Here is a 19,133-nt window from a genome sequence, read left to right on the forward strand (position 1 = left end):
TCAACGTTGTCAATTAAATTAGCTTCTGTATAGGCAATAACAGTGCAGATTTTTTTTTTTTTTTTAATAATGTAGTACAAAGAAATAATGCAGTAATTCAAGTTAGTTTATAATTCGCTGGGTTTGATGAAAAGTTCGTACATAATTGAAAAAAACAAAAAGATATAATAAACATGTTTGTTTGTTAAAAATGAACTTTAAAAAATTAAGCATCACGATTTCGTTGAGGGGAAATACACATTTGTATACTTATTATTAAATAATAAATAAAAACAAAACAAATGAACTGATTAAAAAAACGCTCAACGCAGGAACAACGCGCCAAACAGTCTTGGCAAGTGAGACCTCAGTCGAGCGTTACACAACAGTTCCACCTTGTGGTGAAATGCAAAACATACAGCCTTAAAATGCATCTCGACAAGGTTGCTTGTGTAGCTTGTAAGAAAACATTTCAAATAGTTTCATCTAATGTTAATTTCAGATTTAGCTAGAATTTGATTTATGCTGTTTCGTTTTTTATTTACTACTATTACTACTACCACTGCTGCTGCTATAATAATAATATTAATAATAATAATAATAATAATAATAATAATAATAATAATAATAATAATAATAATAATAATAATAATAATAATGATAATAATACAATATATTAGTCTCTTTGTTTGATATCTATTGTTTTCTATCTATTTCTTTGGAGAAATTTCCCCACTGCGTGACTAATAATGGATTATCATCTTATCTCAACTTCACGTAAGAGGATTTATTTTAAGTAGGAAAAAATACGTTTCTTTCTTTTAATTCATTAAAATGCATGCAAAATAGAGACATATTTACAATAAAAACAAAATCTGTAGCGTTTTCAAATTTGAAACGTCTACTTTTCCCTCTCCAGTAGAGGGCAGTGAAGACTTGAAAATAGCCTCACGATACAACTTTTTGTCTGTGAAACGCTGGAGGGCGCTGTGTGTGTGTGTGTGTGTGTGTGTGTGTGTGTGTGTGTGTGTGTGTAATTGGGACAAATGTCTTGTCTCTATGGTTGTGTGACAAAACATTTTACTCACACATTTTCCCATTGAATGTGTCCTGAGTTTTAAGATTTTATTATTAATTGTGGATATTGACACTTAGGATAATTACAATGACATTTGCAAGGGTGTTTGGAGCATGTGCAGTGGATTACTTAATGGTGGGTAGGGGGACGTACAGCCATTAATACCCAGTGGAGAGGATTAACACACTACAGGAAACAACTGCCCAATTTCCCTAATGACGATGAAGATGCTCTACTTAGCTGCAGGAGTCAGACAGAAACCTTTTAAAATTATTGTTCAACTATGACGCCACTGTGTCACCGTGACTTGCCTCGGTTGGGTTTTCCTGCGGAGAAAACTTCCAGTAGCCCCATACTGTATCTCTGCATAGCTCATGCAGGCTCATGGTGTGTTTGTTTGGTGCACACCAGCCTGGTCAAGCGCATCTCTGATCTCTGATCACGTGTGCGGTGAGAAGTCTCCCGCACTCATCAACACCCACTCGCTCACAGACAGCAGGAAGTTCTCCTCGGCCTGCTCAGATTGAGCTGTTTGCAGAGAGCTCAGCGAGGCTATATGTGTCTGTGACAGGCCGTGCTCCCTGCCTCCTGCCAACTTGGGCCGCTTCTGTTTACCGCTCCGACTGAATTAGATCACTAGCGCAGGCTCACTGGCTCAGCAGTCAGTGAAGGGAGCGAGAGAAACAGTTTCCAAGAATTTGATTGCTTAATCTGTTAGGCTCCTTTCCCCTTTGACAGGAAAAAACAGAGAATCTCTATAAGTAGAATGTATGAGAGCCAGTATCCAACATGTGACACTGACTGCTGCTAATTTTTGGAGCTTTTCAGAAATTTGAAGTCGTTTGCTGCTACAGGAGCAGAGTTTCTTCTAAAGAAATACCAATTAAAGCTGCAAGCAGCGTTTAAGGGACTGAGCCCGCCGTGGCCCGTTGACCATTGATGCCGCTGCTGTCGTAGCCATGAAAACCCTCAATAAGCTTTTTGCAATGTGATTGTACCAATCCCTGATGAGATGAGGCAGTGATTTATCTTTGTATCACTGAAAACAGTCATTTTGTTTTTGTAGGTGGCGCTGTAGAGCCGAGTGTGTTCTTTCCTCATCTTAGTGAAATGGTTCACCAGTCGACTCACAAAAACGGTGTAGGCAAATTGAGTGAATAAAGGGACTGTAATGTAGAGTCCATTAGAGGCTCTGTATTTTAAAGTCCTCAGATTTGCTGTCTGTTTTCTGAAGAGCTGTAACATGAAAACGGTGTGTTTGCGTGAAATGACCCACAGGAGAGTGTTTTCTGCAACAGACTGAAGTTTTAGAGTGGGAGGTCTTTGGGAGGGAGGTATTTAAAAATGATCTGGTAGTAACCAGCTCAAAACTCACCAAAATGAGCATCCTATAATAGTTTATAATAGTTTACCAAACAAACAAACAAAAAAATCACCATCAAAATTATTTTGAAAACATTATTTTAAGTGATAAAAACTATATAGCGTTAGTTTAATTTGACAGCATTAACTTTACACACACTGGTTTCATAAAACATCTGACAAACCTGCTTGTGTAGGCGTTGGTTAGGGCATAAATTCAGCTCGACACAATTTAAGTCAAAACAACATTTCAACAACAGCAGCTCCCGTACTTCAAATTACTGTGTACAATTTAATATTTCCTGATTATTCTTAAAATACCTTAGACAAACATGACCTTCAACCAGCTGCTTTGATTTCCAAGTTCCAAAAACAGAGCGTTTATTTTAACGCCTCTCTTACACCACGACATCCCATTGACTCTTTGAACCTTTATTCCTGTTCCCCTTTATGGGCCGACCGCTCGCCAATTAAGACTCGACTGCCAAAACCAGCGAGGGGATTACACCTGCTGACAGCCGCCTGGCACGAACAGCAGCCACCTCTGGGGTTAGTGTGACTGCATGTGGTGGATGCACTTAGCAGCTCAGGCTTGAGAATGCAGCCATCGTTTGCTGCGCTTGTCCACGCTGATGCCAAAAGGAAAAAAAAAAAAAAGACAGCTGCACTCGTGCTAATTGTAAATGTAAGACTACATGAAAATTCAAGCAGACTACATAAAGGGATCAGTAGATGCAAGTTCACTCGGCTCTGGCTTTTGACAAAGTTTTAATTGCATAATAGAGGCTTAACACAGTGAATGCTTGCTTACTTTGAACACAAGTTGCATAACCTCAAACTGTCTTCCTGACACAAACACGGGTGATTAATCTGCTTAGCCGGGGCTTGAGACAGCAGTGCCACCTGAGGACGTCACTGGACGCTATCTGTCAAAATTAGCTGCGCTTATAGCAGTGGAGGAACACTTTGAGGTTGATGAGGCACACAGTGGCGGTGCCGCCATGGAGCTTCAGTGGTTTGAGGACGGAGGGGACTGTGCTGCAACACAGTGTGGTGTTTGTAAAATGAAAGTTTAAAAAATTGATTTTAAAATGTAACACTTGTAACGGGTGACACGGTGGTGCAGTGGTCAGCCCTGCCGCCTCACAGCAAGAAGGCCGTGGGTTCGATTCCAGGCCTGGGACCTTTCTGTGTGGAGTTTGCATGTTCTCCCTGTGTCTGCATGGGTTCTCTCCGGGTTCTCCGGCTTCCTCCCACACTCCAAAAACATGCATGTGAAGTCAACTGAATATTCTAAATTGTCCGTAGGTGTGCATGCAAGTGTGAATGGTTGTCTGTTTCTATGTGCAACTTGTCCAGGGTGTCACCCTGCCTTCGCCTATGACAGCTGGGAGAGGCTCCAGCAGACCCCGGTGACCCTGAGCTCGGGAAGAAACGGGAATAGAAAATGAATGAATGAATGACTTGCAACGGAGGAGAAACAGCACGCCATTGTTTTTGTAGGACTGCAGTCGACACGGTGGTGCAGTGGTTAGCGCTGTCGCCTCACAGCAAGAAGGTTGCTGGTTCAATTCCCAGCCTGGGGCCTTTCTGTGTGTTTGCATGGTCTGCGTGGGTTCTCCCGCTTCCTCCAACAGTCCAAAAACATGAATGTGAGACCAATCAGCAACTCTAAATTGTCCGAAGGTGTGAGTGTCAATGTTTGTTTGTCTTTCTACAGGTATGACTTGTCCAGGGTGAAACCCTGCCTGCCTCTCCCCCCCCCCCCCCCCCCGCCCCCACCTCCAATGACAAGTGGGAGAGGTTCCAGTAGGAAGTGGCTAAAGAAGACGACTAAGACACACTGGTTGTCTGCTTGCCTGCCTGACGACTTCTGGCAGAAGAAGCTCCGCCCCCCAGCAACACTTCACACACAGACATTAGCTTGACATGAAGTGTCAGTGAGACAGAGATGCTGCGTTTGGGACTGGACAGATGTGTTTTCAAATAAGGCTGCTGAGCTGAGGGTGCTGTTTTCTCCCAATTTTACAAGACAATGAATTTGAAACTGATATTTTCAGCTGGAAATACATACACGGTGTTGCTTTCAAATGGCAGTTCAATTATTATTTGCAAAACATTATCTCATGATAAACAGTTTCAACGAGAGGTTCTGACGGCAGATTCGCAAAACTTGTTACAGCTGTACAGAGATCTACAGAGCTACTCAGCGGTCACGCTATGAGTAAGTGGCTTGTGACGTGAGGGAGTTGTGGGGAGGCCACGATGCGTCCGCTTCACTTCTCATTTCGACTTCTTGACATCAGGCTCGACAATCTTCTGTCCGGTGAGGAAGTGCCACACTCCGCCTCGGTAGAACTCATTTCCAAATGAGTAGAGGAGAGCGTTGAAGATGGGGTTTGTCTTCGCTACAACTGGGAGCACCTACAAGCAGAAACAGTCTCAGGGTGTTGATGGTGATTGATGGAGAAATTTCATGAATTTCTAGAATCATTAGAATATTTTTTTTCTGAAAGCAATTCTATTAAGACATGACAGGACTCTCTGACATTGACTTATCGGCCACAACATGATTAAATAAATCACTGATTGATTGACACCCATCACTGTATCTGGAGGAACTTGGACTGAATTGTTTCTCACCATTCTCATCTTTGGCGACACGAGCTTGACGTTCTCGAAGCAGGCGTAGATGCACATGAGGACGTAAGGACCCCAGCACGTTAGCATTACCCTCAGGGGCAGACTAGTGTTAAACTGCAATGCAAAAAAAAAAGAAATACATAAATAAAAATAAAAACACTGCATCAAGTGTTAAATCTCACGTTTTTGTTTAAAACTTTGTTAAAATCACTGCTTTGAACTCTTTTAACCAATTAAAAAGGAGGATTTCCAAGCCCTCTGCACACCTCGGGTTTGTGTCAGCTTGACTTTTCAGAAATAATGACGCACTCATTGAACACTGACCCTGTGGTGGTGGACCTTCTTGAAGTGTTTGTGGATGGAGTCGTAACACGACAGCATGGTGATGGCTGGGAAGGTCAGGTAGAGCACCACCAGCGTCAGCATGTAGGTAATGTAGTCCCTGCAGGTTCAAGGCAACCAAGAACAAAAAAAAACTGACTGTTGCATCGTCATTCGTGTCATGTTTGCAGACGTTCAACAATAAAAAAAAAAATCTCCACCTGTCGCCTCTGGTGTAGTCCAACGTGCAGCAGGTCCTCATGGGCTCAAAGTCATAGACGCCCCATCCCATGAGGGGGACGGCGGCCCAGAAGATGGAGAGGATCCAGATGATGCCGCTCATGGTCAGCGTGGTGCTCCAGAAGAGCTTCTGCCCTGAGGAATCACATCATGCTCCACTGGGTTGTGTGTCATGAGCTGAATCTTGTTACTTTCAAGTATATCTTGTGACTGATTTTTTGTTTTTTTATCATCCCTTTTATAATCTATAGTTGACCAATGTTTTGGCCTCTAGGGGGCAGCACTGCAACAATAACACATTACCAAACAGAGCGGCTATCAGTTTGAAAAATGACAATTGTGTTGGATATTATACATGACTTAATTCACACTGACACATCACATCACTGGGACTGCGAACCTGACGTATCCCTCCACCTCAGAGGTTCTAATCACTCAGTCGCACCAAGGGAAAGGGAAAGTTCAACATTTTTGGCAAATCCCCTGATTACAATAACCCTGATAGTAACATGATTAGGCGTATTGCCTTTAACCATCAGTGGTTGCTGTTTTCAGCTCTGGGAGGTGGAGAAGCCAGCTGTGGAGCCAGAACTACGTAGTTGCTGGGTGGAGTGATACCGTTCACTGCATCCAGAAGAAACAATAAAACTAGCAATAAATGTAGACCAATTTAAAAGGATGTACAAAAACTGTATTTTTCCAAGGTATACAAGAGAAGGTGAGTGTGCTGAGTGACTTTATTTATTTCACAGAATGTAAACTTAACAGTTTTGTTTTTCTTTTGTTTTAGTTGCAATCGCGATATATGTTAGCATTGGGATAGGATGAGATAAGCTCTGCGTCCTCCTATCCCATTTCAGATTTAAATAACCCTTATTAACTTATTATTTTTATTTCTTTTCAGGAACTTTTGCTTGTATCCGAAATTGTCTGAAATTAAGTTTCCAAAAAAACAAAACAAAACAAAAAAAAACTGTATCTGGGGGAAAACGCTGTACTCACTGGTGCAGTACTGGTGATATCTGTCCCAGGCGATAGCAGCCATGAAGCTGACGGACGCCAGCACAGAAATCATCCCCTGAAAACCATGGAGGGCACATCCATCCTGACCAAAGGGCCAACACCTGGAGGAGAGAGTCAGATGTGGCAAACAGCAGCCAGTATGTTCTCAGTTTCAGTACATGAGGACATTCGATGGGAACATAGTTTTCAAAGTGTTTGACTCTGCCATGTGACCATTAAAAGCCAAACACTTTTATCAGGAGCAGGGATGCTGACTTGCAAACCCCAGAAAAAAAGCTTCCAGTGGTCATCGCATTCACACGAAGGATTAAACAGCACAGGAACAAAGCTTTTCTCCAGAAGTTCCACTTCTGTGCGTTGCACACAAAAAATTACAAAAACAAAAATGATATGAAAATATAAGAAAAGATTGTCAAAGGCTTCAGATGCTGAATGCAAAGTTCACCAGAAACTGGAAAAGTCACAGAGACAAAGTCTGGAAACTACACAAGTAGTTTAAATGTGACGCAAGTTACAAAAAAACATCAATCTGTGGCTTTCAGTAGGTTGCGATAAGTGAACTTTACCCTCAGCATAAAATGGATTTTCCACTGGATTATGAAGTTCAGTGTTACCTAACAGTTGGCCATAGGCTGTGTTGTAAGGCTGTGACTTTGTTTTTGGTTTCTTTCAAGTGAATGCTTGAAGCTCTCTGCTGTGATGTTAAAAACACACAGACAGAAGACAACAGATTCATACCGGACGTAGCTGGCGTAGGCGGCCGTCAGTCCGTTGATGTTGAGACAGAGGTCGGCCACAGCCAGGTTGAACACAAAGAAGTTACTGGGGTTCCTCATCTCCTTCACGGTGAGGAAGGACACGATGCTGATGGCATTGAGGAAGAATCCCACCATTCCTGCAGGAGAAGAGGGTGAAACATCACTTTTAACAAGAGTGCTGCACTGTTTGGGGTCTTGCTTTGCATCTCCCTGAATTTCCATGCAGTCCAACTGCAGCAACAATGTATCGGTGCCTTGTTTTTCACTTCGTGACAACTCAGAGTGGAGTCGCTCTGCAGCAGCTCTGCTAATCTCTTCTAAACTGTTTTAGTTTTTGATTGGAAAACTATAATTATTCAATTATATTATTTATTATACGATTAACATTTTTCCAGATTTGTGAAATATTGAAGGATTTTGGGTGGAAGAACACTGAATGAAAATAATTATCGTAGAAAATAACACAAGCAAATACTCAACTTGATGCCAATACTCAACGACTCTAAACTTTTTATTTCTTGTCTTATGTTTCCCAAATGGAGTCATTTTACAGCGGCCTGCCACTTTAAGTCTGAAACAGGCCCTTCTGACGTTGCCATTCTGTCCACTTACCTCCCACCAGAAGCGCTGTGCCGAATGCAAACATATCAAAATCCGTGAATCCCTCCGGTAGAGTGTACGCTGCCATGATGAAAAGCACAAAACTAACCAGCAAACAAAAAAATATTTTTGCACAAAACAAACGCGAAATGAATCCCACTCTGCCGAAGCACAGCCGCCTTTGTGCAACCCGAGCGGGGCCTTATAAAGGCTCTTTCACGTGAAACAGCATAAAGAGACTAATCTTAATAACCCCACACTGCAATCCCTCCAAGAATGCACTAACGAGCAGACTTCCTCCCGAGTTGCAGCCACTTTTGGGCTTTTTCCTGCGCAACCCGGTGACGTTGCGGTGCAAGTCTGTGGTTTCAGGGCTGCGCGCAGATTTTACTGATTTGATTTGTCTAAAAATGTTCAGCTGGGCCGAACTTTCCGTGCAGGTCAATAGACCGCGTTTGTGTAACTCGGCGATAAGAAAGCGTGGGATCATGGGAAATGGTGTTCTTAACCCAAAGTCAGTTTAAACGCCTGGATTTTTTTTTTTTTTTTTTTTTTTAAGTAATGATTCACACCAAAAATGGGCTTTGGTAACTTTTTTTTTTTTTTTGAAATCATTAATTTAATCATTAATCTCCATTGCAATGAAAAGGAAATTTACCTAGTGCCCAGAAATTATTTATTTTCAATAAAATAACTAACTGCCTTTTAAAAAAAATATACTCGTCAAAATGTTATTTGTATAGTGGCAACAACATTTTTCTTTTCTGTCACTCATAATCATTTTTGTTCATTTTTTCATCTTTCTCTAGATCTTGGCTTGGACTTTTCTGCTAATTAAACTCTAAGCAAAGGTTTATTTCCATAATCGGCTCTTAAATCACTTTAAACATGAGATTATTACATTAAATACTTTTATTCCCTGCTCCCCTCCCTGTCAATGTTATTGTGGCAATTTGGCACAAGAATAACGGATGAAACACGGCTGCTATTATTCTCGAAACATTTTGTGTTTTAGGAATAAATTCTACATTCCTGCCGTCACCAGAAAGCAGTTTATTTCTCTGATGTCTTCATATTTTTTGCAGGCTTTTTAATTAACTTCCTGGAGGAATTATTCACCATAATAATACCGACATGTATTTCTGCTGAAGTACTTTGACCTTCAACACCTTCACGTCATCTGGACTTTGCTTCCTTTTCTCGAACCATACGTTGTTTATTATTTATTCTTAACGAATACTTGTAACCAGTGTTTATGTCCTACTATGTGGACTTGCATGTGTTTGATGTCAACATGTACAATCCAAATGGTGACTTTTACTTATATTTTTGGGTGGAATCCAGCAGTTAACAGTCAGAAGTGGTGCATCAAGAATACAATTAAATACTTGCAACTGGATATATTTGTTAATTAAAAAGCAGCAGAAACATATTTGTTCTCTAATTTGTTTGACCAAACAAAAGAGGACAGCTATAATTTGACCTTTCTTCAAACTCCTCCGTTTGGACAGAGTCTGGTGGTCGCAGCACTAATCTGTTCCACGGATTACCACAAATTCATTAACCATGAAATCATGATGTGTCCCAGTGGAAATTTAATAGTCTGTGCTCACTCTGGCCATGTTGTCCCATTTGTTTCTTCACATTTGCTACGTGTGAGAAAATTATGCAAAAAAGTTTAGGGTGTCTGGGGTGAGTTCATCGTGAAACAAAAAAAATCAATGTAATTGTCATAAAAAACAGAGTGTCAAACTACAACAAAGATGGAGCGGACCAGTAATGTGATCACTGGTTAATTAATAAATCAAAACACAACTAAGAACAAAAAGACCTGAGAAACTGAGGTTCCCTGTGTGACTGATTGGATGAAAATCAGACTGGCGGCAGCCTCGATCAATGAAACCTGTGACTGGCCTAAATGCAACAACACAATGCGACTGCACATTAATGCATTGGCCAACATTTAATTGCACCGTCATAATCTGCTGCTCTTGCAACAAAACAAAGGTCTCAGTGTTGAAAATCATTTGTGACAAACTCTGAAGATCAGGGACAAGAGGAACAACTGAACAAGTGACGTGTAAAGTGGCAAAATAGATTTTGTACAATTTACATAATCAAGAGGTAGATATAGACATATTTATACACAGTAATACTACTATAGAAGAGAAAAACTTTGTTGTAGATATGGCATTCTCTCTCTCACTCTTTTAAACAAACAAAAAAATATATATTCTCAACATTCAAATGACAGTTTTAGCTCAATGATTTTTTATTTTATTTTGGCCAAATGCCTCTTTGGTAGTATAAAATATGTCAGTGTTTTCACGACTTCAGCTACACAACTGGTCATAATGGGGCTGATATGAATGTTTATCCAGCGTCATAGAAAGTGTAAACTTGTGATTAAATGCACGAGGTTAGACAGGTTTTTTTTTTTTTTTTTAATTGTCATTTGATAATCATATGATTTGGGTCTGGCCAACAGGTAAACAGACAAAACACAGGCGGTGACTCCAGGTTGCCATCTAGTGGCCACACTATGAACACGCGGTCCATCAATTTGTGAATAATTTCCTTGATTTTATTTCCTCAACACAATGAGAGGGAAAAAAAAAATACATTTATAAAGCACTCGTTTTTTCGTGGGATTTAAAAGAAATGTCAAATGGACATGATTATTATATGTAAAGAGCCGTTCAACAGTCTTGATGCTGTAAAGGCTCAATGTATTTAGTGGCGTCTAAAGGCGAGGAAAGTGGTTGCATCCGGTGTTTATGGTGTCCCACTTCATCTCATCTATATATATTTTTTTCTACCAGCCGTGATGTTTAAGCACAAACAGATCCCCTCTCCGGAACCATGCAGATACATGTAGATATAGATAGTGTAATGCAGCCACCTCTTCACCGGTGGACCCGCTGTTTGGGTGAATTATTATTAAAACTCAAGTTTCAGATAATTATTTTTGTTAGTTTATGTAACTTACAATTACAGATTCGTTTTGTTTTACGGCACATGGTAGCCCATTAATGTATTTTTTTTTTTTTTTTTGAAAGATACGAATAATAATAAGAAACCATTACCTTTCTCCATCTGATTGTTTGTTTCAATAATTCGATTTGAGAAAGAAATAAAACAGTTAATTTGGTCAATGCGTGGAAATATTTTGTATTATTTTAATTATTTTAAGATTATTCTGAACCCCTGGGGCCTCTTTCAGTCCCCTGCCCATAACCAACAGTCCAATCAAATTAACCGCAATGTTATTTCCCGCAGAATGAAAGTGAAAACACGCGCAGCCTATCAGCGGCCAGAGAGCAATAGCCTAATCGTGTGAATGAAAATAACCCAAGTCCTTCCCTAATCCCTGCCTATCCTTTTTATCTCGGGATTCAGACCAGTCGGAGCAGTGTGGATCACCGTGAGCCTGCGCACCGCCGCGATGTCTCGTTAGTCGGAGCGCTTCTGCCTGTTTTACCCCCGATAGATTTTTTATTTATTTATTTATTATTATTTCAGTTTAGACGGGTAGAGTTAGTAAATTGTGCAGGACAGGATGAGCCGGAGTTTGTCTCCCGCTACTGCCGCCGCCGCCCTTTGCCTGGCGGTGGCGTTTCTTTTCCCGCAGCCGAGCAGTGCGTGTCCCGCACAGTGCAGCTGCTTCTATCACAAGTTAAGCGACGGATCCAAAGCAAGGTAAGTCTGACGCTTTAGTTTGGTTGTATTTCACCCCCCGCACGACCACCCTGCGTTTACGCGTCCAATCCCACAGACTTTAATTTCACTGCGTGCGAAATTGATTTCCCTGCAGCTTCTCTCAGTTCACTCACTCCGTGTAGTAAAGGATTAACTTGGACTTGCCCTTTAATCTGCTTTGCTTGTTACTGAACAATAGGTTACTACATTTTCTTAAATCGACGCTTTACTATATGTACATACTTTTAAAACATGGCATAACATGCATCTGGTAAACACAGAGATATTAGATAGTCTAGAACAGCACATATCACATCACAGTGAACTATTTTGCCATTTATTAATACCATACTCTTTTTATTTTGCTCTTGCAGGAGCGTCCTTTGCAATGATCCGGAGCTCACTGTAATTCCCCCAAATTTCCCCACCGACACGTCCAAGCTGCGCATCGAAAAGACGGCGATCACTCGGATTTCGACCAACAACTTCCACTACCTCAACAACCTGGAGTTCCTCTGGATGTCTTTCAACTCGCTCAACTCGCTCAGTGTCGACAGCTTCCGGGGTCTTTACAACCTGGACGAGCTCCGGCTGGACGGCAACGCCCTCACCGGCTTTCCCTGGGAGTCTCTGACCGACATGCCAAACCTGAGGCTCCTTGATTTACACAACAACAAAATCTCTGCCATCCCTGTCGAGGCCACCCGGTACCTCAAAAACATCACCTATCTGGACTTATCCAGTAACAGTTTAGCGACTATTCCCGCTGAGGTCCTCACTATGTGGCTGAGTGTGAAGCCATCCCAGGACACGGACTCGTCCAAACTTATTCTTGGTAAGGAGTCAAGCTTGGACATATTGGGATTCTTGGACTTTTTAATCTGCCTAGCGCTAATGAGGCCTACTTTAAGATTGGATGTGTTTAAAATGAAGGGAGATTAGTCTGATTCTATTTTGTGATCTGGCAACTTGCCAGACTGGTTACGTTTGTTTTTTTAGCTGCATTCTAAAAAAAGCCTTCACTTCACTGTATTGTTATGAGTAATATTTTCTTTGCCTGCTTTCTCCTTCAGGACTACACGACAACCCCTGGCTTTGTGACTGTCGGCTGTACGATTTGGTCCAGTTTCAGAAGTTGCCCTCGTCGTCCGTGGCTCTTATCGACACCAGGCTGCGGTGTGCTGACCCGGAGAGCCTGTCAGGGGTTCTTTTCACCGAGGCGGAGCTGCAGAGGTGCCAGGGCCCTCGGGTGCACACGGCCGTGGCCCGTGTGCGAAGCTCCCTGGGGAACAACGTCCTGCTGCGCTGCGGCACCGTAGGCGTTCCCATCCCGGAGCTGTCCTGGAGCCGTGCCGACGGCAAAAAGATGAACGGCACTGGTGAGCTCTGCTAAACTAATTTGTGCCATGCTTGAATTAGAACAGGGACCCATTTACGTCCAGGTGTCAACGGGATTAAAAAGTCGCCGCGCTTAAACCTGTGCGTGTCTGCTTCATTTATTTTTCAGTTCAGGAAGAGATTTCCAAGGAGGGCATCATCTGGTCCATTCTGAGTGTGCCTGCCGTCTCCTATCGGGATTCGGGGAAATATTTGTGCAAAGCGACCAACTTCGTGGGCACGGCAGATGCAATCATCTCTCTGGTGATCACGGATTCCTTCAAATCTGATGAAGCTGTCGGCGGTGCGTCCAAAAGGACCCGAGGGAAGAAAACTGGTGGCATCGGAAGAGCGGCATACCAAGAAAAACTGATTGCGCGGTATGTCCCTCCGCCGACAACGCCTGCCGCCCAGCCCATCATTGAACCTCTCAACGGCAAGGGTGTTACAGGGAAGTACGAGATCGAGAGCTACAGCATCTCGGACGACACGTCACAGGGCCAAGGCAAAGCGTCAGACCCCCAGAAGGACACGAAGACGGAGCAGGAAGCCCTCAGCAACTTGGCGGCCAACGCCTCGTCCCTGCAGCAGGCCCCGGAGAAAAGGGTGGTGCGCTCGGTGAAGGTGATCGGTGACACCGACCACACGGTCTCGCTGAATTGGCGGGCGCCCACCGCTACAAACACCACTGAATTTAGCATCTTATATGCCATATTTGGCGAGAGGGACATGCGACGAATCAACGTAGGCGCTGGAAAGAACCGGATAACTATAGATGGGCTCATGCCCAAGACAAAGTACATTGCCTGTGTTTGCGTCAAAGGCCTGATCCCGAAAAAGGAGCAGTGTGTAATCTTCTCAACAGACGAGGCGGCCAGCGCTAGTGGCACTCAGAAGCTCATTAATGTGGTGGTGATAACGGTTGCGTGTGTGATTGCCGTCCCCCTGACACTGATTGTGTGCTGCGGGGCGCTTAAGAAGCGCTGTCAGAAGCTGCTCGGCCGGCAGTCCAAGGAGATACAGGACTCCTACGTCACGTTTGAGACCCTCGGCCCAGCGTCCAAAGCGAAAGGGATGGAAGGCGAGTACCTGACCCGGCTCAATCCCGATGAATCCAACCGGCTGCTCTCAGCACGGTCCAGCGTCGACTCAGAGGCCACAGCCAGGACTGAAGGGCCACCCAACGAGTACTTCTGCTGAAACTTAATGTCTGCCACCACTTTCAGATGATGCACTTTTTAAGAAAAAAAAATATTAATGGTGTGAAAAAGAAGCCACTGTGCTCAGAAACTACAAGGACAGCTGCTCTTTTAAGGTGGTCCTTAATAGACACTGACAGCACTGATGGTACCACATGTACAACATTGTTTTACAGCCTTGTGGGGATTAAACACTAACAAACAGAACGTTCATTTTGTGGATGGAAAAAAGGGAAAACTGTATCCAGTGACAAAGTATTAATGTTTAATGTATTAACGTTTTATGTATTCACGTGCTTATAATGCAAACGTGTGCATTTAACATTTCTTCAAGCAATGATGCACTTTTAAAATGGATGTTTTGCTGAGAAAGATGTCTTGAGATGTTTCCTTCAACTCACAAACACCCAGTCGGTTCAGTTTCACTTTCCGAGATGTAACCACCTCATTGTGTTTAAAAAGAACCTACAGGTAGTTGTCTAGTTTGTATGTCAGAATTATGTTAATGTGCCGAGGTTTACTGTTTGCTCAAAATCATGAATGCAGTAGGCCTTTTCTTTTTTTTTTTTAAATGTGCAAATATTTGTGACCAAAATATGTATGTATAAATGTACTGTATAAAATAAATATTTTTGATATTTACATGCTCTTGCAATTTATTTTTCAAATTAAATGTTTGCAAAAAACTGTGGTAAAATAATCAAAGAAAAAACACATGTATCTGTACATGTATCAGCATGGCTACTTTAGCAATTCACCAGTTAATCATTTATCTATGCAAATGTATTTTGTAAACGCGTCATTCATTTTCAAGAACTTAATCAGTAAAAAACAAACAAAAATCAATTAACCAACTAAATTGCCTTTAACATATCTATTGTGTGTTCATTTGCCAAACCCAAGCTAAAGAGCTCTTGAAGCAAAGACATTAGGAGTCCTAGCTTTGTAACCGTCGTTAGCTGGTATCTTATGCTCCTTTGTAAAAAGCATGCACAGGCAAATGCGTCATCAACAAATGTGTGTCAAAGATTGGCGCGATATTGTTTTGCACGGTCTCGCTTCAGATTGATTCAACCTCTAACAACCTGTGTGACAAGCAGCATTCACATTATTGAGGTCAGATTACAGTCCTCTCCAGACATCTGCCCCTCGGCAGCCCTCCCTCTCAGCGCTGCTAAGCCTGATGGGCTCCGGCCCACTTTATAGGCCTCCTGTTGTGTCAGTGTGCTGTGCTGTGCTAGGAGACAACAAAATGGAATTAGACACACGCCGGCCATCTGAGGGTCATACCTGAATAGAGAGCTACTCAATCAAATCCAACGAGACTTGGTGACTCTTGAAACGTTTGTGAATGTTTTAAATGCTGTTGTAGTGCACAATGTTTTCTAGACAAAATAGACAAGTGATACAAATTGAACTCACCTATACGTGGTTGAACACTGTGTCACTTGTCTTAACTGTTACGTCAAGCAGGATTAAGGTAATAGGCTTTCTTCGCCGTAGTCTGGACTCACGCTTCCCCTCACAGGCCTTTCTGCTTGTCACCTCCTGGATCATGGACTCGCTCTGCGCTGCGTTACAGGTCTTCCTGTTGTTTTACCATCTCGCCCAGGCATCGTCAACGTGCCCAGTCAATTGTTCCTGTGCAGATGATAACTTTGGGAGGTAAGTGCTGGCCGAAACAATCACGTTTGCAGCAAGTCAGCTGTCATGCCCGGAATTTTAAAACAAGCTGCACCTGTTGAATTGAGGATTGCAGTGTACCGACACAAATGGTTTGGCGGTCCTCAATGACTTTGTGTTTTCTGTCCAGGTCGTTACTATGCATGGAAACCTCCATGGGTCAAATCCCAAGGGGCATTCCACAGAATTTCACCAAAATTCGAATTGAGAACTGCCACCTGACAGAGTTGCCTCGAGGATCTTTCTCTGAAGTTAGTACCTTGGAGTCCCTCTGGCTGAACTTCAATGAGCTCACTCTGATGAACATGAGAAGCCTGGAGGGGCTTGCCAGCCTGACTGAGCTGAGGTTGCAGGGGAACAAGCTAACATCAGTGCCGTGGACTGCCTTCCAGGACACACCAATGCTGAAGATTCTGGACCTGAAGCACAATCGACTCGACGTCCTGCCTGAACACGCGCTCAGACACTTATCTGCCCTGACCTACTTGGATCTATCCTTCAATCAATTTAGCATCATATCGAAAGACGTCTTCACCAACTGGCCTCTGTACCAAACAGCAGGGAAGGCGTGGGATAAGGAAGGAGTAGTCTCAAACGTAGTTCTGGCTCTGCACGACAACCCCTGGTTGTGTGATTGCCGTCTCAAGGGCTTTGTCGAATTCATCAGGGCTGTTGGCCCTCCTGTAATTCTGATGAACTCGTATTTGAGGTGTTCCCGCCCCGTATCCAAAGCAGACAAATTTTTCCATGAGATCCAGCTAAAAACGTGCACGAAGCCGCTGGCCTCTGCCGAAGAGACGAACATCACGTTACCTCTCGGAGCAAATGCAACACTCACATGCTTAGTCAAGGCCAGGCCAACCCCCAGCATTCAGTGGATGTACAGTCTGAAGATTATAAGAGGATTTGCTAGTAAGATATATTTTTTTTCTGTTACTACCATCCATTAAACTCACAACGCTGCCTTGGGAGCACTTAGCGTGGTATTTGTGTATCTCTTTTAATAGCTTCGGCACCGTGGTGACAAATTTACCAGGCAAAGTTTTCAGAAAACAACTGCCTATGTTTCACCTGCAGCATGTAACCATGTTTGTTGTATCTCTGCAGCCACTCAGACAAAAATAAATGAGGATACCGTTGTGTCCAAGTTGGTGATCCCATCTCTTCGCCTGGCGGACCGAGGGTTGTACACGTGCACGGCCAACAACTTCATCGGCAACTCCTCTGCGAGCATCGTGGTGAACGTCACCTCCTTCAACTCCTCCTTTCCTCTTCCTCCACCCGTCCCCATGATTTCGGCTGACGACAATACCTTCATCGACATCCGCATCGCCAAGCAGACAGTGTACGGCATCACGCTGGAGTGGCACGCGGCGATGGAGAACCCAGCAGAAACCTGGTTCACCATCCACTTTGGCCAATATGACTCGGGGAAAAAGGAGATGATCTACATTGGCCCCGGCATCAACAGCTACTCCGTCAACAACCTGCTTCCTGTCACCAAGTACGAGGTTTGCGTGACTCTGAAGAATCACGCACCGAAGGATAACCAATGCCTGGTGTTTGTGACGGGCAACGAAATCAGCGAACGGGAGCAAAGGCAGAGGCTCATTCACATCATCGTTATCGTGTGTGCCATGGTGCTGGCCGTGCCGGCTGGGATGTATGCCTGTACCACGCAGCCCAAGTTCAACTGCGCAAGTCGCTGTGCGGACCTGTGGAAGAAGCACAGTCAGAGTGAAGAAAGCTCAAAGGGGATGGAGAGGCAGGGAACGTTTGACAGCCTGCAGGCCGCCAGCGATGAAAACCTGTGTAGGGACTCTGAGGAGAAACCAAAGAAAGGTAAACAGACTGAGGTGAGGCGCCCAGGAGGAAGTGCAGCCTATATGTACTAGTATCTCTCTCTCTATCTATCTATCTATCTATCTATCTATCTATCTATCTATCTATCTATCTATCTGTCTATCTATCTATCTATCTATCTATCTATCTATCTATCCATCCATCCGTCTGTCTGTCTGTGAATGAAAGGATACCTTATTGGTTAACAAAAGTTAACTTTACAAAACTGAGCACAAGTGCTTTCTCTGTCAACTCACATCAAAGACACCAACGAAAACCAAAGGCACAAACTAGCCCTTACAAAGATATTAGCCGGAAATGCCTCTTCACTGTATTTTAAGGATTATGTTCTGAATGTGTGTTGTTGATTTTGAGCATTTTTTTCCTTTTATACACATGTATATATATATATATATATATATATATATATATATATATATATATATATATATATTTTTTTTTTTTTTACATATTTTGATACTTTAACGTGTAATGATGAAATGAGAAAAATGTAAGTAACTATCACTGTATATTTGTAAAGGTTATTTTCTAATGTCATTTTTTTTTTTTAATTTTGTTTAGTAATTTGCAGCGATAGCTCTTTTCTTTTTTAAAACAAAATTATCATGGCATTTATTTATTTATTTTGCATTGTATTCATACTGGGAGTTGAGCTTCATTTTTATGGCTTTTGATTAAAGGCGAGTCAAGACAAATGCTGAGACATGTTCTGTTTTTCTTTTCTTTCTTTCTTTTTTTAAAGCACAATCACTCAGGGGATTTGTTACATAAGCAGTGTTTTCCCTGTGCATTTATATACGGTCTCATAAGAAGATTAAAGTGGTTTTCCATCAGAACCTAGTCAGCAGGACATGATATTTCCATTGAAGGACGGCTCTCAGCTGACTGTGACTGCAAATAGAAACACAGAAGTGCATGTTTGTCCATTAAATTCTTTTGACCTAATAAATATTTAAAGAATGAAAAGAGATGAAACATATGTCTAGATAGACATATATCTTCAATTGCATGTTCTTAGACTGGCTCAGTTGCTCAAGTGAAAATGTTTACTTTAAATGTACTTGTTTGCGAACAGTATTTAATCAATTAATTAACTCAGATTAATTTACCAATTAAGACATGATGGAGTGAGTCTTTGAATTAAGTGGAAACTATATTCCGTAACTGGCATCATACTGCAAATAGTGTTATGATCGTAATAGATTGAGAAATATGCGTTGCCTGCTCTGTACTTATGCAACAAAACTTCACTTACATCCCTTAACTAAATGAAACGTGGCGAAAAAATGGATCAAGACTCGAGAATGA

The 19,133-nt window shown here is 42.4% G+C and overlaps 3 protein-coding genes across 3 annotated transcripts; 2 read left to right on the plus strand and 1 right to left on the minus strand.

Annotated features, from left to right (window-relative positions):
- Nucleotides 1–4,535: 4,535 nt before the first annotated feature.
- Nucleotides 4,536–8,463, minus strand: rgrb (retinal G protein coupled receptor b). The gene is made up of 7 exons (XM_076028155.1): nt 8,017–8,463; nt 7,385–7,541; nt 6,626–6,747; nt 5,605–5,758; nt 5,387–5,504; nt 5,063–5,176; nt 4,536–4,843 (listed from the first exon to the last, which is right to left on the minus strand). The coding sequence occupies exons 1-7, from the start codon at nt 8,090–8,092 to the stop codon at nt 4,703–4,705; spliced, it is 882 nt and encodes a 293-aa protein (XP_075884270.1). The 5' UTR covers nt 8,093–8,463; the 3' UTR covers nt 4,536–4,702.
- A 3,093-nt stretch (nt 8,464–11,556) lies between these two features.
- Nucleotides 11,557–14,864, plus strand: lrit1b (leucine-rich repeat, immunoglobulin-like and transmembrane domains 1b). The gene is made up of 4 exons (XM_076027876.1): nt 11,557–11,703; nt 12,078–12,538; nt 12,777–13,082; nt 13,211–14,864. The coding sequence occupies exons 1-4, from the start codon at nt 11,564–11,566 to the stop codon at nt 14,278–14,280; spliced, it is 1,977 nt and encodes a 658-aa protein (XP_075883991.1). The 5' UTR covers nt 11,557–11,563; the 3' UTR covers nt 14,281–14,864.
- A 970-nt stretch (nt 14,865–15,834) lies between these two features.
- Nucleotides 15,835–18,171, plus strand: LOC142889251 (leucine-rich repeat, immunoglobulin-like domain and transmembrane domain-containing protein 2). The gene is made up of 3 exons (XM_076027877.1): nt 15,835–15,944; nt 16,093–16,874; nt 17,070–18,171. The coding sequence occupies exons 1-3, from the start codon at nt 15,835–15,837 to the stop codon at nt 17,855–17,857; spliced, it is 1,680 nt and encodes a 559-aa protein (XP_075883992.1). The 3' UTR covers nt 17,858–18,171.
- The last annotated feature ends 962 nt before the right edge of the window (nt 18,172–19,133 follow it).

This window comes from Nelusetta ayraudi, unplaced genomic scaffold, assembly GCF_046127955.1.
Source record: "Nelusetta ayraudi isolate G7.1 ecotype Tasmania unplaced genomic scaffold, CSIRO-AGI_Nayr_v1 ptg000022l, whole genome shotgun sequence".
In the NCBI taxonomy this organism is placed as follows: Eukaryota; Metazoa; Chordata; class Actinopteri; order Tetraodontiformes; family Monacanthidae; genus Nelusetta; species Nelusetta ayraudi.

Excerpts from the sequence above, each read along its gene's own strand:
- rgrb (XM_076028155.1), bottom strand. The coding sequence starts at position 8,092 with ATGGCAGCGTACACTCTACCGGAGGGATTCACGGATTTTGATATGTTT. Across the intron at positions 6,748-7,384 it reads GCCTACGCCAGCTACGTCCG|GTGTTGGCCCTTTGGTCAGG; the intron begins GTATGAATCTGT and ends TCTCTCCTCCAG. Across the intron at positions 5,759-6,625 it reads ATATCACCAGTACTGCACCA|GGCAGAAGCTCTTCTGGAGC; the intron begins GTGAGTACAGCG and ends GTGATTCCTCAG.
- lrit1b (XM_076027876.1), top strand. The coding sequence starts at position 11,564 with ATGAGCCGGAGTTTGTCTCCCGCTACTGCCGCCGCCGCCCTTTGCCTG. Across the intron at positions 11,704-12,077 it reads AGCGACGGATCCAAAGCAAG|GAGCGTCCTTTGCAATGATC; the intron begins GTAAGTCTGACG and ends TTGCTCTTGCAG. Across the intron at positions 12,539-12,776 it reads CTCGTCCAAACTTATTCTTG|GACTACACGACAACCCCTGG; the intron begins GTAAGGAGTCAA and ends TTTCTCCTTCAG.
- LOC142889251 (XM_076027877.1), top strand. The coding sequence starts at position 15,835 with ATGGACTCGCTCTGCGCTGCGTTACAGGTCTTCCTGTTGTTTTACCAT. Across the intron at positions 15,945-16,092 it reads GCAGATGATAACTTTGGGAG|GTCGTTACTATGCATGGAAA; the intron begins GTAAGTGCTGGC and ends TTTTCTGTCCAG. Across the intron at positions 16,875-17,069 it reads GATTATAAGAGGATTTGCTA|CCACTCAGACAAAAATAAAT; the intron begins GTAAGATATATT and ends GTATCTCTGCAG.